At 40.6% G+C, this 24,808-nt stretch overlaps 1 protein-coding gene across 3 annotated transcripts in view; it reads left to right on the top strand.

The window, feature by feature from the left end:
• Nucleotides 1-24,808, top strand: part of BARD1 (BRCA1 associated RING domain 1) — a 90,190-nt gene that overhangs the window by 29,076 nt on the left and 36,306 nt on the right. For all 3 annotated transcript variants that reach the window (XM_006051405.4, XM_044937770.2, XM_044937771.2), the window contains exons 4-6: nucleotides 3,604-4,556; nucleotides 18,017-18,097; nucleotides 19,814-19,986. In XM_006051405.4, coding sequence (XP_006051467.4) covers nucleotides 3,604-4,556; nucleotides 18,017-18,097; nucleotides 19,814-19,986 — 1,207 coding nt within the window. The remainder of the gene's footprint in view (nucleotides 1-3,603; nucleotides 4,557-18,016; nucleotides 18,098-19,813; nucleotides 19,987-24,808) is intronic.

Below are 24,808 nucleotides of genomic sequence, written 5' to 3'. Positions count from 1 at the left end.
AGACACAGGTTCAATCCGTGGGTTGGGAAGATCCCCTGGAGAAAGAAATGGCAACCCCCTCCAGTATTCTTGCCTGGGAAATCCCATGGACAGAGGAGCCTGGTGGGCTATAGTCCATGATGTCGCAAAAGAGCTGGATACAATTTAGTGACTACACAGCAACAACAATGGTGGACAAAGACCAAATGTATATTTCTTATAAATCACAGTATTACATATAGTATGTATTTAGTGAAAAGTTTTAGTTTTTACTTAGTGAAAACTTAGGAATTCAAATGCCAGCTCAGTCACCAATTAGGTATATAACTTGTATTATACAAGTTTTATTTTCTTTTTGTTTAATTTACATAAGAAATATAAGAGAACATTCTCTTAGCAACATTGTAAGTAGTATGAAAGTGTGTAGAGTAAAATGTGAAAGTCCCCCTCTACCCTTTCAGTTCAGTTCAGTTCAGTTCATTCGCTCAGTCGTGTCCAACTCTTTGTGACCCCATGAATCGCAGCACGCCAGGCCTCCCTGTCCATTACCAACTCCCGGAGTTCACCCAGACTCATGTCCATCGAGCCAGTGATGCCATCCAGCCATCTCATCCTCTGTCGTTCCCTTCTCCTCCTGCCCCCAATCCCTCCCAGCATCAGAGTCTTTTCCAGTGAGTCAACTCTTCGCATGAGGTGGCCAAAGTACTGGAGTTTCAGCTTTAGCATCATTCCTTCCAAAGAAATCCCAGGGCTGATCTTCAGAATGGACTGGTTGGATCTCCTTGCAGTCCAAGGGACTCTCAAGAGTCTTCTCCAACACCACAGTTCAAAAGCATCAATTCTTCGGTGCTCAGCCTTCTTCACAGTCCAACTCTCACATCCATACATGACCACAGGAAAAACCATAGCCTTGACTAGACGGACCTTTGTTGGCAAAGTAATGTCTCTGCTTTTGAATATGTTATCTAGATTGGTCATAACTTTCCTTCCAAAGAGTAAGCGTCTTTTACTTTCATGGCTGCAGTCACCATCTGCAGTGATTTTGGAGCCCCCCAAAATAAAGTCTGACACTGTTTCCACTGTTTCCCCATCTATTTCCCATGAAGTGATGGGACCGGATGCCATGATCTTCGTTTTCTGAATGTTGAGCTTAAGCCAACTTTTTCACTCTCCACTTTCACCTTCATCAAGAGGCTTTTGAGTTCCTCTTCACTTTCTGCCATAAGGGTGGTGTCATCTGCATATCTGTGGTTATTGATATTTCTCCTGGCAATCTTGGTTCCAGGTTGTGCTGCTTCCAGTCCAGTGTTTCTCATGATGTACTCTGCATATAAGTTAAATAAGCAGGGTGACAATATACAGCCTGGACGTACTCCTCTACCCTTTATTCCCAACCAAAAAACACAAAATCTTTTTCAAATGTACTGTTTTTAGTTAACCTTCCTAATCTTTGTTTTATGAATTTATGAAAATATTTGAATATAAACACAATAGAATTTTTAAAATGTAAGTAGGATTGTACTACACTTAAAATGTCTTGAGGATCTTTGCATGTTAGTTGATGTGTATAGCAGCTCCATAAGATTTTGTAATATAAATGCTCCATAGTTAACTGATTTTTAGTTGATAGACACTGACTTTTTTCCTCATTTGGGCTATTACAAATATTGCTGCAGTTAACACTCACACATTCAGATTTCCAGGAACATGTATGAATATTTTGTATATTTTGTAAGATAGGTTACTAGAGGTAAAATTGCCTTGTGAAAAGGAGTACATGCATTAAAAAATTTGCAAATATTTTATCACATTGCCATTGAAATTCCTCAGTGCACCTTTGCATCCGTGGTGATACTTGGCAAAGGGCCCATCATGGATTCCTACACATACAGGTGGTTGCCATACAGGAAAGGAACTCAGAGCTTTGGGGAATTGACTGTATATAACACTAGTACTCTTGCCTGGAGAATCCCAGGGACAGAGGAGCCTGGTGGGCTAGAGTCCATAGGGCTGCACAAAGTCAGACATGACTGAAGCGCCTTAGCATGCACAGAGAAAGCAGAAATGGGCCTGCTTTTTTCCCCTGGGGAGACACTGCTGCTCCCTCAGGGTTGCTTGCTGCACACACAGTCCTGAGAAATGGCCTGGGTAAAAAGCATCCAGGGCCTTGCCTTCTTGGTACACCCCACAGGAGCATGTCGGTGTGCTCGGGAGCCTGAGCAGATTGTCCCTGCCAGCATCAGTGTTTTTTTCTCTAGGTGCATCCAGTGCTATAAGCCAGAAACACATGAATTGTTTTTGTCACCTTCTTCTTTATTCATTTCATCACCAAATCCTGTAAATCTTATCTCCTAAATATTTTTCAGATGATTCTACTTCTTTCTCTACTATCACCTCTCCAGGCTGTTATCTTCTACTTCTATTGCTACTTTGCCTCTTAGCGATTATTCTTGCATCCACTCTTGCCCTCTTCCAACCTATTCTCCCACACTCCAGCCAAGAGGGATCTTTTAAAAACACAGATGTAGTCATGCCACCTGATTGATATAAAACATTTTCGTGGTTTTCTTTGGCTCTTAGCATAGGGTTTGGCTCTTAGCATAGGTGTTGAGGTCTTTAACATCGCCAACAAGAATTTGCATTGTCTGGTAGTTTACATATGTTCATTTTTAATATATAGAAATACAGTTGCAACTGAACTTGGTATATTGATTTTGTATTCTATGACCTTGAATAGTCACTTGTTTTATTAGTGATTTTTTAAAAGAGATTCTTTGGGATATTCTATATAGCTAATCAAGTTAGCTTTGAGCAGATACATTTTTATATCTTCTAATTCATGTGATTTTTATCTTTTTCTTAACCTTGGTGTGCTGTCCAAGACTTTCAGCGTGAGGTTGAATAGGAATGATGAGAGTGGACATCTTTGCCTTGTCTTGATGACAGAAACAAGATAATAGGAACAAAATAGTAGTCCAGGTTTTCTTCATTAAGGATGGCACTAGCGGTGTGTAGTTTTGTAGATGTCCTTAGCAGGTTGAAGAAGTTTCCTTCTATCCCTAATGCTGAGCCTTTTTTAAAATAATGAATGGATACTGGATTTGGCCAGTGTATATATTTTTCTATATCTGTTGAGAAAAACCACTTGTTTTTCTTTTTAGTTTGTTTTATAGTGAATTATATTGATTAATTTTCAAAAGTCCTCTTTTAAAATTAAGCATCAGCTAATAAGTCTATTTTTTTCTTGACTTTATTCCCTCCCCAGCTAATAAGTCTTAATTTTTTTGACTACTGTTTATTAAGTCTTACCTGTTAATCTGTTTATTTAATATAGCTTTTCCCCATGGCTATCCTTCCATACAGCAGATTGTATGTTCTAATTATTTGTTTGTATATTTTGTCTTTCCCAGTGGAATGTAAGTTTCTAGAACATGGTCTAAAATCAGATAGGACTCTAAATATTTGTTGAATGAGAATATCTGCTTTCATAATCTGGGAAGGAAAGAAGAGGTACACAAATAAAAGGTGATACACCTTAGGAGAATTATCAACACAGTTCTTTGGGAGCTCAGGATGGGAGAGATTAAGTTCATGTAACAAATTTCTTTTCCTTTTTCCTATCAGATTTGAAAGAAGAAACATCTAGGAAGAGTTTATTTAATGATGCAGAAAGTAAGAAGAATTCAATAAAAATGTGGTTTAGTCCTCGAAGTAAGAAAGTCAGATATACTGTGAGTAAACTTTCAGTGCAAACCCAGCCTTCTGTGAAAAATGATGAAAATGCTCAGCAGACCTCCATGTATGAATTTGTCTCTACGAGCCCTCCGGTGGAGGTTTCTGAGGGGCCTAAGAAGCCTTCCACAAGATCCAGAAAAAAACAGAAAAAGAAAACTTTAGCTGAAGTCAACCGAAAATGGAATTTAGAGGCAGAAAAGGAAGATGGTGACCTTGACTCCAAAGAGGAAAGTAAGGAAAAGCTGGTATCCTTCTGTAGCCAACCATCTGTGATTGGTGACCTGCAGATAAATGGTGAAATAGACTTGCTAGCAAGTGGGTCCGTAACAGAATCTGAATGCTTGGATGAAGTCTTTTTACCATTGGCTGAGCATATAGAGTCTCCAGAAATTGAGAGCAAGAATGAAGTAGTGACTCCTGAGAAGACAGTCTCTGCAAACTGTCTTCCGTCCAAGAAATCTTTGTCATCAGGTCATAATGGGAAGCGTGGGCGTCACAACAGAATTTCCAGTCCTGTTTCTAAGAGATGCAGAAGCAGAAGTCAGAGCGCTGGTGGAAACTCTGTTAAGCAAACAGTCCTCTTAGAAAACATGCCATTGCCTGGCTGTTCTTCACCACCTTCAAACAAACTTAAAGTTGATGACACATTAAGTAGGACTAGCCGTACTATATTGGATGAATCCATTAGCCTTTCACCAGGTACGCCGCCTTCTACACTGAACAGTGCAAGTTACAGACGAATGATGTGTAGCCCCTCAGCAACAAAGCTGTGGCCCATTAGCCATACAGCTGTGAAGAGAAATCATCGAGGAGAGACTTTGCTCCATATTGCTTCAATTAAGGTAGGATGCTTACTGTGAAATACAGCTTCACAATGAGACCCAGTATAAAATGGTTTCTTTGGAGTTTGTGAAAAATGACGTGATTACTAGGCGAATTAACCTGACCATAAGTGGTACTTCCTGTGAACCGGGGAAGCAAGAATTGATAGGGACTTGAACCCTACCTCAAGCAGGGTCCCTGGGCCAGAAGAGTGTGACCTTGCAGGAGAAAACCAGTATTTCCATATTTCAGCTTCAACTTTGCCAAGTGCTTTTGTTTTTTTCTATTCCATAATGATTTTGTTTGAGCTTCCCTCATAGTTCAGTCGGAGAAGGCAATGGCACCCCACTCCAGTACTCTTGCTTGGAAAATCCCATGGATGGAGGAGCCTGGTAGGCTGTAGTCCATGGGGTCACTAAGAGTCAGACACGACTGAGCGACTTCCCTTTCACTTTTCACTTTCATGCATTGGAGAAGGAAATGGCAACCCACTCCAGTGTTCTTGCCTGGAGAATCCCAAGGACAGTGGAGCCTGGTGGGCTTCCATCTATGGGGTTGCACAGAGTCAGACACGACTGAAGCGACTTAGCAGCAGCAGCAGCATAGCTCAGTTGGTAAAGAATCCGCCTGAAATGCAGGAGACCCTGCTTGGATTCCTGGGTCCGGAAGATCCCCTGGAGAAGGAAAAGGCTACCCGCTCCAGTATTCTGGCCTGGAGAATTCCATGGACTGTGTAGTCCATGGGGTCACAAAGAGTTGGACATGACTGAGCAACTTTGACTTTCACTTTCAATGGTTTGTTCAGTTTTCACCATTTTTTTTACCCATTCTTCTCATGCTTTATGGATATAGACACACCATTGCCAAGTTTAATGCCGGCAACATGTCTTTTACCCAGCTTCTAAGCTCAGGGCAGTTCGAGAAGGCATGAGCTTCTGTATGTTTGACCCTCCTGGCAGGCTCGTGCAGAGTCCGGAAGGTCTCACTACATGGCCTGTACATTCCTCCAGTGACTGGAAATTTGAGTGTCATGAATGACTCCTGTGGTTCACCACAGAGGGACTTCTCTGGGCCCCACAGCCAGCCTCTTCCTTTCAATAGCCCATTCTTTGCGTTATGTCTGTTTATTGCCTCTGACCCACAGAAGTGGCAATATTTGTTTTCTGGAAGCTACCTCTTTTGCTGAGCATGAGGTATACTTGCAGTGGTTACTCTTTGAAATTGACACAAGTGCTGGACATAGAGGGAGCACTTAGCGACACAGCTTTTTAGACTTTGGTTTGTGAATTCATTCAGGTGTTATGAAACGATAATATAGGAAAGATTAGTACTGAATTTAGGATAGTTTTTTTTTTTATCTTACAGTAAATTCACTGGGAAACTCAGGTCTTTTGCATGGGTAGAGAACTTTGGGAGGTCTGGAAAGAACCCTTCGAGACCCATGAGCATGAAGTTGGTGAGAATCATAAAATGTTTGGGAGGAACATGGAGTAGGCCGAGTCCAGATATATTCTTTCTGTGTAGAAAGGGAAAAACACAAAAATGAGTTTCTTCTAATGCTTTTCTTTTCTTGTTTGTCTTCTAATAAATGATGAATGTAGAATGCTCTGTCTGGTTCCCCTGTAAGATGACTATTTTCTAGGCAGTCCATATACTTTGAACAACTTGAACTTTTGGAGTTAGCTCTAGTTCCATTTTAGTCTGATTTTTGCAAGGTATGGTTTTAAAAAATCAGACTTTATTTTTTGTCTTCTTTGTTTTATTTATATGTGTGTGTGTGTGTGTGTGTGTGTGTTCATGTGTGTATTAGAGTAGGTATAACAGTATTAACATTATAGTGTTATTAATGCTTCATAGATATAAGTAGCTAGCGTAGTAATCAATGTCTTTTGTTCATTTTTCTAGCTAGCATATGAATGTAGACTGCTTTAGTTTCTACATTCAGCTTTCTGGGAATTATTTTCTGACCACTAGTTAAGCATCCACTTACTTTGGTAGAGAAATTTTCTTTCAATCATAAGAATCATTTATCTTTATTAGTGGGGATCTCTAGGACCTAGTCCAAGCCGTGGTTTGTCAAACTCTTTATTAAAGGAGAAATTAAAGTGAATATTCCAGCTCTGTAGTAATATGGTCTTAACTATTCAATTCTATTTTAGTGCCAGAGTAGTCATAGACAATATCATAAACCAGTAAAGCTCTGTACACAAAATTGGGTATCGAGCCTTCAGGCCATAGTTTATCTATGCTCAACATGGGCCGTGGAAAAAAGCCCAGGGGAATCTTCAGATCAGATCAGATCAGTCGCTCAGTCGTGTCCGACTCTTTGCGACCCCATGAATTGCAGCACGCCAGGCCTCCCTGTCCATCACCAACTCCCGGAGTTCACTCAGACTCACGTCCATCGAGTCAGTGATGCCATCCAGCCATCTCATCCTCTGTCCTCCCCTTCTCCTCCTGCCCCCAATCCCTCCCAGCATCAGAGTCTTTTCCAATGAGTCTACTCTTCGCATGAGGTGGCCAAAGTACTGGAGTTTCAGCTTTAGCATCATTCCTTCCAAAGAAATCCCAGGGCTGATCTCCTTCAGAATGGACTGGTTGGATCTCCTTGCAGTCCAAGGGACTCTCAAGAGTCTTCTCCAACACCACAGTTCCAAAGCATCAATTCTTCGGTGTTCAGCCTTCTTCACAGTCCAACTCTCACATCCACACATGACCACAGGAAAAACCATAGCCTTGCCTAGACAAACCTTTGTTGGCAAAGTAATGTCTCTGCTTTTCAATATGCTATCTAGGTTGGTCATAACTTTCCTTCCAAGGAGTAAGCGTCTTTTAATTTCATGGCTTCAGTCACCATCTGCAGTGATTTTGGAGCCCCCCAAAATAAAGTCTGCCACTGTTTCCACTGTTTCTCCATCTATTTCCCATGAAGTGATGGGACCGGATGCCATGATCTTTGTTTTCTGAATGTTGAGCTTTAAGCCAACTTTTTCATTCTCTTCTTTCACTTTTATCAAGAGGCTTTTGAGTTCCTCTTCACTTTCTGCCATAAGGGTGGTGTCATCTGCATATCTGAGGTTATTGATATTTCTCCCGGCAATCTTGATTCCAGCTTGTGCTTCTTCCAGTCCAGCATTTCTCATGATGTACTCTACATAGAAATTAAATAAGCAGGGTGACAATATACAGCCTTGACGTACTGCTTTTCCTATTTGGAACCAGTCTGTTGTTCCATGTCCAGTTCTAACTGTTGCTTCCTGACCTGCATACAAATTTCTCAAGAGGAAGATCAGGTGGTCTGGTATTCCCATCTCTTTCAGAATTTTCCACAGTTTATTGTGATCCACACAGTCAAAGGCTTTGGCATAGTCAATAAAGCAGAAATAGATGCTTTTCTGGAACTCCCTTGCTTTTTCCATGATCCAGCGGATGTTGGCAGTTTGATCTCTGGTTCCTCTGCCTTTTCTAAAACCAGCTTGAACATCAGGAGGTTCACGGTTCACATATTGCTGAAGCCTGGCTTGGAGATTTTGAGCATTACTTTACTAGCGTGTGAGATGAGTGCAATCGTGTGGTAGTTTGAGCATTCTTTGTCATTGCCTTTCTTTGGGATTGGAATGAAAACTGACCTTTTCCAGTCCTGTGGCCACTGCTGAGTTTTCCAAATTTGCTGGCAGATTGAGTGCAGCACTTTCACAGCATCATCTTTGAGAATTTGAAATAGCTCCACTGGAATTCCATCACCTCCACTAGCTTTGTTCGTAGTGATGCTTTCTAAGGCCCACTTGACTTCACATTCCAGGATGTCTGGCTCTAGGTCAGCGATCACACCATCGTGATTATCTGGGTCGTGAAGATCTTTTTTGTACAGTTCTGTGTATTCTTGCCACCTCTTCTTAGTATCTTCTGCTTCTGTTAGGTCCATACCATTTCTGTCCTTTATAGAGCCCATCTTTGCATGAAATGTTCCCTTGATATCTCTAATTTTCTTGAAGAGATCTCTAATCTTTCCCATTCTGTTGTTTTCCTCTATTTCTTTTCATTGATCGCTGAAGAAAGCTTTCTTATCTCTTCTTGCTATTCTTTGGAACTCTGCATTCAGATGCTTATATTTTTCCTTTTCTCCTTTGCTTTTGCTTCTCTTCTTTTCACAGCTATTTGTAAGGCCTCCCCAGACAGCCATTTTGCTTTTTTGCATTTCTTTTCCATGGGGATGGTCTTGATCCCTGTCTCCTGTACAATGTCACGAACCTCATTCCATAGTTCATCAGGCACTCTATCTATCAGATCTAGGCCCTTAAATCTATTTCTCACTTCCACTGTATAATCATAAGGGATTTGATTTAGGTCATACCTGAATGGTCTAGTGGTTTTCCCTACTTTCTTCAATTTCAGTCTGAATTTGGCAATAAGGAGTTCATGGTCTGAGCCACAGTCAGCTCCTGGTCTTGTTTTTGCTGACTGTATAGAGCTTCTCCATCTTTGGCTGGAAAGAATTTAATCAATCTGATTTTGGTGTTGACCATCTGGTGATGTCCATGTATAGAGTCTTCCCTTGTGTTGTTGGAAGAGGGTGTTTGTTATGACCAGTGCATTTTCTTGGCAAAACTCTATTAGTCTTTGCCCTGCTTCATTCTGTATTCCAAGGCCAAATTTGCCTGTTACTCCAGGTGTTTCTTCCTACTTTTGCATTCCAGTCCCCTATAATGAAAAGGACATCTTTTTTGGGTGTTAGTTCTAAAAGGTTTTGTAGGTCTTCATAGAACCGTTCAACTTCAGCTTCTTCAGCGTTACTGGTTGGGGCATAGAGTTGGATTACTGTGATATTGAATGGTTTGCCTTGGAAACGAACAGAGATCATTCTGTCGTTTTTGAGATTGCATCCAAGTACTGCATTTCGGACTCTTTTGTTGACCATGATGGCTACTCCATTTCTTCTAAGGGATTCCTGCCCGCAGTAGTAGATATAATGGTCATCTGAGTTAAATTTGCCCATTCCAGTCCATTTTAGTTTGCTGATTCCTAGAATGTCAACATTCACTCTTGTCATCTCTTGTTTGACCACTTCCAATTTGCCTTGATTCATGGACCTGACATTCCAGGTTCCTATGCAGTATTGCTCTTTACAGCATCGGACCTTGCTTCTATCACCAGTCACATCCATAACTGGGTATTGTTTTTGCTTTGGCTTCATCCCTTCATTCTTTCTGGAGTTATTTCTCCACTGATCTCCAGTAGCATATTGGGTACCTACTGACCTGGGGAGTTCCTCTTTCAGTATCCTATCATTTTGCCTTTTCATACTGTTCATGGGGTTCTCAAGGGAAGAATACTGAAGTGGTTTGCCATTCCCTTCTCCAGTGGACCACATTCTGTCAGATCTCTCCACCATGACCCGCCCGTCTTGGGTTGCCCCACGGGCATGGCTTAGTTTCATTGAGTTAGACAAGGCTGTGGTCCTAGTGTGATTAGATTGACTAGTTTTCTGTGAATATGGTTTCAGTGTGTCTGCCTTCTGATGCCCTCTTGTAACACCTACCGTCTTACTTGGGTTTCTCTTACCTTGGGCATGGGGTATCTCTTCACGGCTGCTCCAGCAAAGCGCAGCCACTGCTCCTTACCTTGGACGAGGGGTATCTCCTCACTGCCGCCTTTCCTGACCTTCAATGTGGGATAGCTCCTCTAGCTCCTCCTGCTCCCGCCTGCGCAGCCAGGGCTCCTTGGGCGTGGGGTTGGTCCTCCCGGCCTCTTTCCCTGGCCTCGGGCATGGGGTTGCTCCTCCCGGCCGCCGCCCCTGGTATTAGGTGTGGGGGCGTGGGGGTAGCTCCTCCCGGCTGCCGCCCCTGACCCCGGACGCGGGGTGACTCCTCTCGTCGCCGCCCCTGACCTCGGATGCAGAGTAATTCCTCTCGTCGCCGCCCCTGACCTCAGACGCTGGGTGTCTCCTCTCGGCCGCCCCTCCTCACCTCGGACGCGGGGAAGCTCCTCTCCGCCGTTCCTGCGCCATCGCAGCCTGGCACTCTTGGCGCTGCCCATGACTTCGGACGTGGGTAACTCCTCTTGGCCACCGCCTTTCGGGCATGGGGTCCTCCCGGCTTCTGCCCCTGACCTCGGACCTGGCTTAGCTCCTCTAGGCAATAGCCATCTATTGACCAGAAGCCCTTACTGGTAATATAAACAGCCAGTGAATACATGTTTTCTATATTATAAGTATTATATACTGTATTCTTACAATAAAGGAAGCTAGAAATGAAAGTTGGTCAGTCGTGTCTGATCTTTGCGACCCTGTGGACTATACAGTCCATGGAATTCTCCAGGCCAGAATACTGGAGTGGTTAGCCATTCCCTTCTCCAGGGCATCTTCCCAACCCAGGGATCGAACCCAGGTCTCCCGCATTGCAGTCGGATTCTTTACCAGCTGAACCACAAGAGAATCCCAAGGAAGCTAGAGATAAGTATTAATTAAGAAAATCATAAGGAAAACATTTATGATACTGTACTGCTTTTATACAATACAAAGTAACATTGGTTTATGTTGTCTGTTTATGAGATGAATAGTCAGTACATACATCAGTGCTGTCTTGTATGATATAAAATAGTGTACTTGGTATATGCAGTACTAACACTAGACATCAAAAATGAAAAGATATTGTGAAAAATTCATATTTATTAACAGGTATAATGATTCATGCATTGATACTGAAGCAGCAGTGTGATTGCTTTGTGGTAGACAAGTGTAACTGATACAGTTGCATCACTGTAGCCTAGCCTATACTCTGTAAGTGAATCATAAGATTTTTATGGCCCATAGTGTCATACTCATAATACACTATTGGAAATATTGTTACATTTTTAAAAAAATGACTTACCTGTGATGATAGACTGATGTGCAGTTTCTCCAGTTGCAAGAGAGAGGCATACTGTACAGAGAGGCATCTTAAATGGTAGTGTAGTTCTTTGAGAGCAAAGTTATAAAAGTGTGAGAATACTAATGCATGATTAATTTAATTTAAATATCACCATAGATCAGGTAAGGATCAACTGTTATCTACATGTATTTTATGCATTCATGACATACCTAACTTTTCTTAATTTTTTCCACAGTTCTTTGCTACCTGGTGGGTCTGCAAGTTCTTTCAAAATGTCACAAACTTCGAAAATTTTTCCAGTATATTTATTGAAAAAAATGTGTGTTTAAGTGGACCCATGCAGTTCAGATCTGTGTTATTCAAGGGTCAGCTATACTATAACATGGAACAAAGAGCAGGGAAAAGGAAAGAGTTACAGCAGCCGAGTGATGAATACAGATCTGATGACGTTGCAGGTCGACAGAACAGATGAAGTTTTTTGCTGTCAGATAGATTTTGTTGTTGTTATTTTCTCCAGGAACATCTTGTACACGTGCCGTGCCCACGTTTTCCTTGTTTCCCTCGGATCCTCAGAGTGCACTGCTGCACCGCATACACCTGGTGGACGTGCTGAGGTCTGAGAATCCCATGGTAGTTCTCCTCTTCTGTTGGGCTGGTAGCATCCCTTGCTACAGAGATGGCTTTACAGAAGGACCTTTGAGCTTGGCCACATCATTACTAAAATTCTTTAATATCTTGCCGCATACCTACTTCCGGGCATCTTTGTTGGCCATAGCTATCACCCTCATGGAAGTTACTTGTGTTTTCTTGCCCTAGCCCCTTGAGATAGCTTCCTGTTGCTGTCATAGCTAGTAACCACACATTTAGTGAGTTAAACAAGGCAAATTAATTTTCTTACAGCTTTCTAGGTCAGAGTCTGGTATGAGTCTCACCAGACTATAATCAGTTCATCGGCTGTGTTATTTTCTGGAGGTATTAAGAGAGAACCCATTTCCTTGCTTATCTGGGTTATTCGTGGAAACTGTATGTGTGCTTGTGGTTGTGGGACTGAGATCCTGTTTTCTTGCTGGCTTATAGCTAAGAGCTCTTCTCAGGTTCTAGAGACTCACATTCCTGGGTATGTGGCCCTTGTCCTCTGTCTTCAAGCTGGCGACAACAGTACTTAATTGCTAAAAGGAGAAATTTTAGGTACCTGGTTAGTTCATTTATGTGTAAAAACCCAACCATTTTGGGTGTTGCTGTGTGTAAGTACTCAGTCATGTCTGACTCTTTGTGACCCCATGGACAGTAGCCCACCAGGCTTCTCTGTCCATGGGATTCTCCAGCTAAAATTACTGGAGTGGTTTGCCATTTCGTACTCCAGGGAATTTTTCCGACCCAGGTATTGAACCCACATCTCTTGCATCTGTCGCATTGGCAGGCAGTTTCTTTACAACTAGTGCCACCTTGGGTAGGTCATTATTATTGTACTTAACTGTACTGTCCTGTACTATTTTTATACAGATATTTATTCTAAAAACCTTACCTTTATAAGAAAAAAGTTTTGTTTGTGTGTGAGTGTATTTGTTTTTGAAAAGTTAACTTATATTGATGCCATATGCATGAATACGTGAAGAATATTTCCTTTGAATGAAAGGTTAGCAATAAGAAGATTCAGTGTGACACATGTTCCCTTTAAGGTATTATTTGAAAGCATCAAGTCTGTTTAAAAATTTTTATAAGCTTTGGTAAATACTGTTACCTCTGATTTTTCCTCCTTCTGTGGTTTAAGAGAATCTAGTTGTGAGAAGCCTAGAAGTGAGTTCTTATTACTCAGAAAATATTCTGTTTGAGAGATTTCTGTTTTAAAGTAATTCCAAGAAATCAGACGCAGAAGTTAATTTATATCCTGGAAACTATATATTGGTTCAAGCTTACCCCGTTACTGTGGACCCTGGATTATCTAATTACCATAATTTTATTTATGTGCATGACATTACATCTACATAAAGGAGAAGGAGAAAATATGACAGATTTTCAGAACTAGGGAGGAAAATACAGATTGAGTATAAAAAACAAGCAATTTGCAAATCAGCTATACATTTCAGGGTTCAGTTCAGTTCATTCGCTCAGTCGTGTTTGACTCTTTGCGACCCCATGAACCACAGCACGCCAGGCCTCCCTGTCCATCACCAACTTCCAGAGTTTACCCAAACTCATGTCCATTGAGTCAGTGATGCCATCCAACCATCTCATCTTCTGTTGTCCCCTTCTCTTCCTGCCCTCAATCTTTCCCAGCATCAGGGTCTTTTCAGATGAGTCAGCTCTTTGCATCCAGTGGCTAAAGTATTGGATTTTCAGTTTCAACAACAATGAACACCCAGGACTGATCTCCTTTAGGATGGACTGGTTGGATCTCCTAGCAGTCCAAAGGACTCTGAAGAGTCTTCTCCAACACCACAGTTCAAAAGCATCAATTCTTTGGCGCTCAGCTTTCTTTAGAGTCCAACTCTCACATCCATACATGACCACTGGAAAAACCATAGCGTTGACTAGATGGACCTTTGCTGCAAAGTAATATCTCTGCTTTTTAATATGCTATCTAGGTTGGTCATAACTTTCCTTGCAAGGAGTAAGCGCCTTTTAATTTCATGGCTGCAATCACTATCTGCAGTGATTTTTGGAGCCCCCCAAAATAAAGTCAGCCACTGTTTCCATTGTTTCTCCATCTATTTGCCATGAAGTGATGGGAGCAGATGCCATGATCTTAGTTTTCTGAATGTTGAGCTTTAAGCCAACTTTTTCACTCTCCTCTTTCACTTTCAAGAGGCTCTTTAGTTCTTCTTGGCTTTCTGACATAAGGGTGGTGTCATCTGTGTATCTGAGGTTATTGATATTTCTCCCGGCAATCTTGATTCCAGCTTGTGCTTCCTCCAGCCCAGCGTTTCTCATGATGTACTCTGCATAGAAGTTAAATAAGCAGGGTGACAATATACAGCCTTGACGTACTCCTTTTCCTATTTGGAACCAGTCTGTTGTTCCATGTCCAGTTCTATCTGTTGCTTCCTGACCTGCATACAGGTTTCTCAAGAGGCAGGTCAGGTGGTCTGGTATTCCCATCTCTTTCAGAATTTTCCACAGTTTATTGTGGTCCACACAGTCAAAGGCTTTGGCATAGTCAATAAAGCAGAAATAGATGCTTTTCTGGAACTCTCTTGCTTTTTCCATGATCCATTGGATGTTGGCAATTTGATCTCTGGTTCCTCTGCCTTTTCTAAAACCAGCTTGAATATCTGGAAGTTCACAGTTCACGTATTGCTGAAGCCTGGCTTGGAGAATTTTAAGCATTACTTTATTAGCGTGTGAGATGAGTGCAATTTTGCAGTAGTTTGAATGTTCTTTGGCATTGCCTTTCTTTGGGATTGGAATGAAAACTGACCTTTTCCAGTCCTGTGGCCACTGCTGAGTTTTCCAAATTTGCTGGCAGATTGAGTACAGCACTTTCACAGCATCATCTTTTAGGATTTGAAATAGCTCAACTGATATTCCATCACCTCCACTAGCTTTATTCGTACTTTTCAGGATAGTCTAGGGCTAACATGTTAACAGAAGACACCTTTGATAATATGAAGAGGTGACTTGAAAGAAAAGTACCACCGGCTGCTGCTGCTCCTAAGTCACTTCAGTTGTGTCATACTCTGTGCTTCCCCATAGATGGCTAGCAACTTTAAAAGAGATTCTGCTTTTAGTTTCCAAATTGTCACTCTAATTGCCTATGTGACTTCCATATGACTCTTTCATTGCACAGTTGTGTTTATATTAATTTACAGGCTTCTTTAATATGTTTTTGTGACTGCTGTGTAGAATTAGATTGAGGATATTTTTGTGAAGGTTTCTGTGTATTTTTTGTGTATACTTTCATTTTGAAGGTTGGGAATGTGTGTGGTTCTGGCCGTTCATCTGTCCTTGTATTCATGGGATTGTTTAAAAAAATCAAATTTGTGTCTTGACAGATGTTCCTGAGCTCATTTGGAACTGACTTAAACATGGTGCAAAAGTAGCTAAATGGACGTGAACTTGCACCACAGGTGTAGAATTGCTCCTCTGAGGAACTATGGGAAATATTTTTTTAATGGACGTGGCGCAACTGATTTGAGACATGTAGAGTGCTTGCTTTTTAGGCCCATTGAATATTTAAGGTCTTTTTGGTAATCTAGGGACTTAAAAATATATATTGCATGAAGATTTGTTTTTGTTTTTTAGAAAACTGAGTAAGCTACCATTTTAGATTTGCTGTATTTGAGAGGTAGTCTGAAACAGCCCAGTAAAAGCAAATGTTACTGTCTTGAGGGGATTTAGTGACTTCTATATTTTCCAATCAATACAGAATAGCCCCAACAGGAGTTGGGGCTGCTTGTTGTAGGAGAGAGATTTCCTTCTCCCTGAAGAAGCTCTTCTCAAAACACAACATTGGCGTATGTAATTTTTATCACATATAACTTTTATTTATTCAGCATTTCAGAGTAAGCTGTCAGTTTTTCTTTCTTTCTTTCTTTTTTTTTTTTTTGAGAAAATAAGCCTTGCCTTTGCCTGAAAAATAACTTTGAGAAAAGTGAATATGATCACTCACACTCACCTAGAGCCAGACATCCTGGAACTTGAAGTTGTGGGCCTTAGGAAGCATCACTACGAACAAAGCTAGTGGAGGTGATGAAATTCCAGTGGAGCTATTTCAAATCCTAAAAGATGATGCTGTGAAAGTGCTGTACTCAATCTGCCAGCAAATTTGGAAAACTCAGCAGTGGCCACAGGACTGGAAAAGGTCAGTTTTCATTCCAATCCCAAAGAAAGGTAATGCCAAAGAACGTTCAAACTACCGCACAATTGCACTCATCTCACACGCTAATAAAGTAATGCTTAAAATTCTCCAAGCCAGGCTTCAGCAATATGTGAACCGTGAACTTCCAGATGTTCAAGCTGGTTTTAGAAAAGGCAGAGGAACCAGAGATCAAATTGCCAACATCCAATGGATCATGGAAAAAGCAAGAGAGTTCCAGAAAAACATCTATTTCTGCTTTATTGACTATGCCAAAGCCTTTGACTGTGTGGATCACAATAAACTGTGGAAAATTCTGAAAGAGATGGGAATACCAGACCACCTGACCTGCCTCTTGAGAAACCTATATGCAGGTCAGGAAGCAACAGATAGAACTGGACATGGAACAACAGAATGGTTCCAAATAGGAGAAGGAGTACGTCAAGGCTGTATATTGTCACCCTGCTTGTTTAACTTATATGCAGACCACATCATGAGAAACGCTGGGCTGGAGGAAGCACAAACTGGAATCAAGATTGCCAGGAGAAATATCAATAACCTCAGATATGCAGATGACACCACCCTTATGGCAGAAAGCCAAGAAGAACTAAAGAGCCTCTTGAAAGTGAAAGAGGAGAGTGAAAAAGTTGGCTTAAAGCTCAACATTCAGAAAACTAAGATCATGGCATCTGCTCTCATCACTTCATGGCAAATAGATAGGGAAACAGTGGCTGACTTTATTTTTGGTGGCTCCAAAATCACTGCAGATGGTGATTGCAGCCATGAATTTAAGGGACGCTTACTCCTGGAAGGAAAGTTATGACCAACCTAGACAGCATATTACAAAGCAGAGATATTACTTTGTCAACAAAGGTCCATCTAGACAAAGGTATGGTTTTTCCACTGGTCATGTATGGATGTGAGAGTTGGACTGTGAAGAAACCTGAGTGCCGAAGAATTGATGGTTTTGACCTGTGGTGTTGGAGAAGACTCTTGAGAGTCCCTTGGACTGCAAGAGATCCAAGCAGTCCATCCTAAAGGAAATCAGTCCTGGGTGTTCATAGGAAGGAGTGATATTGAAGCAGAAACTCCAATACTTTTACCACCTGATACAAAGAGCTGACTCATTTGAAAAGATCCTGATGCTGGGAAAGATTAAGGGCAGGAGGAGTGGGGACGACAGAGGATGAAATGGTTGGATGGCATCACTGACTCAATGGATATCGATTTGGGTGGACTCTGGGAGTTGGTGATGGACAGGGAAGCCTGGCATGCTGCTGTTCATGGGGTCACAAAGGGTTTGACAGGACTGAGCGACTGAACTGAACTGAAACTAAATTAATGTCGTGAGGATAAGTAGATTAACTACCAATAAGGCAGCAGTTATGGGTTTAACATTTGCTTCACCGAGATGCCCTCTTGGCTTTAATTTTGTTTTAAATGATAATCAGAAACCATTTTCTTGTATGTTCAAAAAGGATGTTTTTCACAAATAAAATGGTGACTTTAAAAACTTCATTATGATCAGATGAACTTTGGCTACTGTCCTTGGTGTTTTGACTTGACTTTTGATACAGGTTGCTAATTGCAGAGATATTGGAGTCTGTTCAGAGATGGACTACATGAGTTTGAGTTGATATCTGAGAACAATCCATGAATGAGTAACTTATTATTTATTGGCTCATGAGCAATGGGCATAGAACAGATTTAAATTTTATCTTGAAGAAGACAAAATCGTAAAGAAGAAATAAAAAATCATGATTTTTTTTTTCTTTCCTTTATAATTTTTAATTTTACTTTCTCATTGTTCTACTAGGGCGACATCCCTTCTGTTGAATACCTCTTACAAAGTGGAAACGACCCAAATGTTAAAGACCATGCTGGATGGACACCATTGGTAGTTTTCTTCTTGTTTGTTTTTTATTATCTTTCTGTTTATGGTTTATAGTTATTATAGTTATGTAGGTGTCTGTATATCCCCTTCTGCCATATATATAGTCTCTTTTTAATCTGAAGAACTCACGTTTTAAACAAATAAGGGAACTCATGTTTTAAACAAATAAGGGTAAACATCATGTTTCATCTAGCTTTTCAGTTGTGACAGGTGAAAAATTGCCTACCTTTTGACTGACTGCTTCTAGATTTAAGAGTGGTTCCACTATATTTTTGAATTTACCACATGTATGGAAAGCTAACTGCTACAACAGACATCAGGCTCTATTCTGCACCACTGCATGTCACTGGAACCACAATTTTCAGGATAAAGAAGTCAAGAAATGGGTATAGGAATGTAGTACATGGCAGTGGTTGTTATTGAGGATCTGTCTTGGCCTCACTTATACCCTGTGCAATTACAGACACACAGAGGTAGTAGAAATCTTTGCTCACATTAAATAATTTTTAAAGTCTTTGCTTTTTATTGCTAAAAAATACAATGTAAAGAACAGTCTGGGAAAAGAATGGCACAAGTACATAGAAACAACTGCTATATGGACCATTGGGACAGTTAGCATGTGGTTTGAATGCAACCATAGAATATCAAGAGATGAGATGGATACCCTTATTCTGTGAACTGTAAATTCGAAGAAATGGAGAGATTCTCATTAGACTAGGTGCAAAAAAGGTTTTAAACTTGTCTATAATGCCTTCTCCCTGCAATTTTTTAAGCTGGGAGTGTTTATTCTAGATTAGAGTCACTTTGTTGTTTGGACTCCACACACAGTCTGGCTAACCTTTTCAAAGAAAGGTTAATTTTTCTTTTAAGCAACTAAGGCAAACTTTAATAAAAATTGGTGAATAATTTAGGGGACATGAGACCTAGTTTGGAGTCCTTTCTCATAGAAATAGACCAGAAGCATTCAGTGTGGTGTTTTGCCTATTAAGATTTGAAGGTATGTACTTAAAGGCATGCTATGCCAGAGATTTCTTAGAATACAACACAGTGGCATCATTAGCAGATGATTAAACCGAAGGAAGATTTGCAGTGTGAAGCATCTTTGAACATTCCACCATTACCAGTTATGTCATTCATTAAGTTCCTTCTGAGTACCTCCACTGTGTTATATCTTTTGTCACTGACACTAGCCATACAATATCTGTAGCTTCCACAACTAGAGAGGCTTGTCTCGTCAATTCTCATTCTAAGGCATTCACTTTGCTGGGTGCTTACGTGTATATATGCCACTTAGCTTATGGCTAAGCAGTTGATTTAGTGAGTACTATTCAGCCTTGAAGGATTTCAGATTTTATGCATGATCTGGTTTTGAAATATTTTCTATGTTTTTTTTCACCCTTGTTTTAAATTTCTTGCTATAGTGCAATTTAGGAGCTGTAATTGGACTAAAGCTACTTTTTCTTCCAAGTAAAGAGCGTTTGACCCAAGGCTCAAATGAGAAAGATCTTTTTTCATGAATTACATAAATCTTGATTGCGGCCTATCTTACCTTAAAGACTATTAAGAGTTTTTACTCTGTCAATAACTTATGGTCTGTATGAGTATTTAGGTAAGAACCGGTTTTCTGATTGAGGTTTGTATTATTTTTCTGAAGTGTGGCTTTGTTATGATATTATTCATTGGTCTTCCTCATTGCTCTTCTCACTCTCCTTTAATCAGCATGAAGCCTGCAATCACGGGCACCTGAAGGTGGTGGAGCTGCTGCTCCAGCACAAGGCGTTGGTGAACACCACTGGGTATCAGAACGACTCGCCTCTTCACGACGCAGTGAAGAACGGGCATGTGGACATTGTCAAGCTGTTACTCAGCTATGGTGCCTCCAGGGAGGCAGTGTAAGTAGTTCACCTTAAGGCCTATTTTTTTCCGCTGACTTTTTATTGAAACAAGGTCTTTGATGAAGCAGAGACTTTTCTACCTAAGTTGATGACTGTTTTTTTTTTTTTTTCCACAACTATATTTAAATGTGGCCAATGTATTCTAGACTTAAAATCAGCATTCATGCCCTTTTCCTTTATAATTCTTACGTGTTGAAGGGAGGTATACTCTTAATTCAGAAACAGTTTTCAGATTAATTTTGGAAGCTTCGAGTTTCTGGAAAAAGTCATTCAGTTTTTATGTAGATTGATTCATACTTATTAATAAGGCAAGAATTAGAAGAATGTGAAGCTAAATAACTACTTTGTATGCTCCCTAGTACTTTAGAATTGTTGTAAATCTTCTATTCCTTTTCTTCTTTTCCTAAATATTTAGTATAACCACATTTAAAATATGTAAGAATTCAGATGTTAGGCAAGTGCAGTCAAATTATTTCTTAGATTTTTCAAATCATTCAAGTGAACCTCCAGGTAAATCGTTTCCCAGTACTGGAGCACGGAGACATATCAGTGAATGCTGGCGGCTGCATTTTAAAGTTGCTGTTGTCAAGAGTGTCACAAGTAAATGCTGTATGTGGATTTTATATCTGTAATCTCTAACTTGGTTCATGTCTCCCTATATATTATTTGATTCTATTTTTAGTTAATGAAGTAGTTGGAATGAAAATGCAAGAATTGCCTCTCTGTTTAGCCATTACTTTTGCAGGTTTGGAAGTAGCACACAGAAGTCAGGACTTGCTCTGTTTACAGAAGGGAATAAAGATTCCAAAATGCAGATCTTATAGGTTTCATTTTTTTAAAAAATAGGGAATCATATAATATAGTTGAAAGATAAATAATAATGCAGGAAATTGCTATACCTTGGTGCTGTTAGTTTTGGTGTTTTTAATGTCCTTTATTTCTCATCACATGTGATAAGATGGTTGAGGCAAACTCAGAAAACACATCTCTTCTATTTTTTTAATTTTTCTGTTTTTTTTTTTAAATTTTTTACACACACGTGTATTAGATTAGGCCATGTGTTTGTGTGTATGTATACATATATACATGTCTAACAGGTATGACCCTCTTGGGATAGCGATCCATTTGGTAGAGCAGGTGGTTGCTTTGTTCAGGTAAAACGGAATAGTTCCTGTTCATGGGCGCTTAAATCAGCCATGACCACTCTTATGAATGGAGCACTGGTCAGGGTGTTAGGGATTCCAGCTTTTATTTGTGATTCCATTATTGCCTTTACAGCTTCAGTCAGGTTAGTTTCTGTGCCTTGGTGTCCTCACCTATAAAACATGGGTGATGCCTGCTGCTTTTCTATTTCTTCAGAGTATAGTGGGGATTAATGAGCCAAAACCCAGGGTCTGTCGTATGGTTTGTACACCATGATTCTTCACTACACTGTGAAGCTCGTTAATACACAAGGTGTGGGTCTGAGACGGTTAGCGGGTCTGCTTTCAGAGGTGCCTTCTCAGATGGCTGTGTTGTACCCAGTAGGGTTATGGGGTGAAGCAGCAGGTGTAGGTACACCGCCAGCCCATTGCTGTCCAGTGGATCTTTCTGCACTGATGGAGACGCTCCTGACAGTTGCAGGCACTCAGTAGCCACTGGACATCTCTTATTATTCAGCACTTGAAATGGAGCTGTTGCTGCTGAGGAAATACATTTTAAAATACATTTTAATTAATTTAAATAGTCACATATGCCAGATGGTTACTGCATTGGAGAGCCGGTTGGTACCGTTTGGATAGTAGGGAAGGCAGGTTTATTTGGTGACTGAAATCAGGAATGATTTTGGGTATAGGATACTAAGGCAACTGTAGGACAATTGCAAGAGTTGATTTAATTTAAGGTGTAACAGACCAGGAGCTGTTTCTAAACATCGTTATTCCTTCTGTTCTGGACTGGTGGTCATCATACTTAAGTATTTTCTGTATTTTTTGGTTTCTGTTTTATCTTGTGATCATTGCTGTTGACCTGATTAGCCTTGCCATTTCCTAACTGATCTCCTTTTCAGATTACTCTTCATACTACACAGTCCAAGAGCTTTCAAAATATACAGTTCTGGCCAAATGACTTATTTGCGTAAAACCCTTCCCAGTAACTCAATATTTTAAAAATAGAAGTCAGACTTAAGAACCTGATTTGTAGGGCCTCAGGTGGTCCAGCTTTCCTCATTTCTCCAACTCCATCTCTGGTCCCTCCTGTCCCCCTTCTTCAACTTTTTTTGCACTAGCCTTTCTAAATTTTTATTTCCTTAAGATATGCAAAGCTATTTTGCCTCCTAACCATCAAATATGCTTTTGCGTTGTGTGGTATATTCTTCCTTTGGGTTTCATCTTAGGTATGGTTTGTTTTTGGCTGGCTTTCGTGGGTCCTTTGTATATGGTGCTTCCTCCTGGTTATAAATGGAGGTGGCAGTGTACCTGCTTCTTACTATCTTCTCGTTAGGTTGTGTGCTCTGTGTGCCAGGGATCATGCCTGCTCTCCCAGGCCCTCCTGAGTGCCTGATGTAGTCTGTTGTTGTTCAGTCACTAAGTCGTGTCCAACTCTGCGACACCATGGACTGTAGCATGCCGGGTAGTCTGTACCCACAGTTATTTGTAGAGTGAATTGGTCAGTCTTTGAATGCATAAAGGGTTTCCCTTGTGGCTCAGCTGGTAAAGAATCCTCTTGCAATGTGGGAGACCTGGGTTCGATCCCTGGGTTGAAAAGATCTGGAGAAGGGAAAGGCTACCCACTCCAGTATTCTGGCCTGGAGAATTTGATGGACTGTATAGTCCATGGAGGTGCAAAGAGTCGGACATGACTAAACAACTTTTACTTTCACTTTTCTGAATGCACAAAAGGGCTTCCCTGGTGGCTCAGATGGTAAAGAATCGACTTGCAATGCAAGAGACCTGGGTTCGATCCCTGGTTGGGAAGATCCCCTGGAGAAGGGAATGGCAACTCACTCCAGTATTCTTGCCTGGAATATCCCATGGAGAGACTGCTGGGCTACAGTCCATGGGGTCGCAAAGAGCCGGACATGACTGAGCGACTAACACTTGCACTTTTCTGAATCCATAAAATGATGATATATTTTTTCATCTCTTGGTTAAAGGAACAGACAAGATGAAAATAGGAATTGCCTCCCTCTGCTCCCAACTTCGCTATAACTATGAAGAGAATGTGTAAATCCAAGTTTCTGTAAGCTGCACCTTATCTCGGATGGTAGAACTGGTTCCCCGTATTGATCAGAGTGAACGAACGATGTATGCTCCCTGGGCAGAATTGTTAGTCTCTTGCCCATTGGGCATTCCTGTTTCCTTTTGTGGGATCAAGGCCACCCAAAGTAATTCCTCTAGCCTTGACATTTTTAAGGTCTATTTTTCTTTCTGCCAGTGTTCTTTATACTGTTTTTCTAGAGTTAAGTATTAACAGGTGAGAACAGATGAAATTTGTTCCTGTGCTTTCCTCCATGTCTGAAATAGAGCATGGGGAGGGTGTCGTGGAGACTTTGTAGGGTTCTTACTACTCTTTTGTTTTTTTTTTTCCGCCTAAAGTTCATTTTCCATTTAAGCTGTTAATATCTCAGACTCTGAAATCTGAGTTGATAGGTGTGCTTCCATTTTTTTTCTCTGCTTACCATGTATTTTACTCTTAATATATCTTATCTCAGAGTAACCAGGACTAGATTTTTTCCATCTCTAGAAGAAGGGTAGAGACGAGAAAGGGCAAAAACTGTTCTTTATCCTTCCTTCTTTGGCCCTTGGTGCTTCGGCTAATTGAAGTTGTAGATAAGTAGTGTCCTTTTGCCTATTCTAAATTTCTAAATGCCATTCTTTAGCTCTACAAGAGACATTTTGGAATCTTCTTCATTATCTCAAAGCTAAAGGCTTCTTTCTACTTACATGCCTTCTTTTCCTGGATTTTCAACGGAATGAGTGTTAGATTTTTCTCTTACACTCTTCTCCATTGCCCCCTTTACATCTTCATCTCCCCAGTTGTTTTATCTGCTACTTGTATTCTAGTAGATGTGAACAGACACTCACGGTAGTGGTTACAGAACAGTATGATACATGTCTTCATAGCTCAGTGCCCCCAAGATTCTATGAATATCAAGGATAGGGGCTACAAATAATGACTAGAGGAAGTCATGAAAGGTTTTCTAGAGGATGTAGCACTTCAACTGAATTTGAAGAAAAAGGATAAGAGGGTGGACTTTGCAGAAAGAGGATAATGGTTGCTAAGGTACTAGGCACTTGTTTTACTTCTAGGGGACTAGAATGAAGGGAGGAAGCACGGTGAGATAAGAGGCCAGAGAAGGTGGGCAGAGGCAGTGAAAGGCCTTGTGTGCTAAAGAGTTCACATATGAAGCTGAAAATTTTCACCTCCACGCTGGGAAGGAATCCAATTGAAAAGGTCTCTTCAATAATCAAAGGGAGAAGTAAAGAGAAGGATCAAATGATCATATGTTAACTTTTATTTTGTATTACATTTGTCACAGTTTCCAGAGCCATATTATAAAATAATAGTGGTATACCTGGCATACTTGCTTTATTCTCATTTTATAAAAAATATTGGCTGTAGGTTTACAAGTCAATATTAAGGTCGTATTAAAAATAATGATCTTATCATACAGATGGCCAACAGAGACATGAAAAAATACTCAAAATCACTAATTATTAGAGAAATGCAAATCTAAACTATAATAAGGTACCACCTCACACCAGTCAGAATAGCCACCATAAGAAAAGTCTATAAACAGTGAATGCTGGAAGGGTGTGGAGGAAACACTGTTGATGGG

Source organism: Bubalus bubalis, chromosome 2 (assembly GCF_019923935.1).
Source record: "Bubalus bubalis isolate 160015118507 breed Murrah chromosome 2, NDDB_SH_1, whole genome shotgun sequence".
In the NCBI taxonomy this organism is placed as follows: domain Eukaryota; kingdom Metazoa; phylum Chordata; class Mammalia; order Artiodactyla; family Bovidae; genus Bubalus; species Bubalus bubalis.
This window is presented reverse-complemented; position numbering and strand designations above follow the sequence as displayed.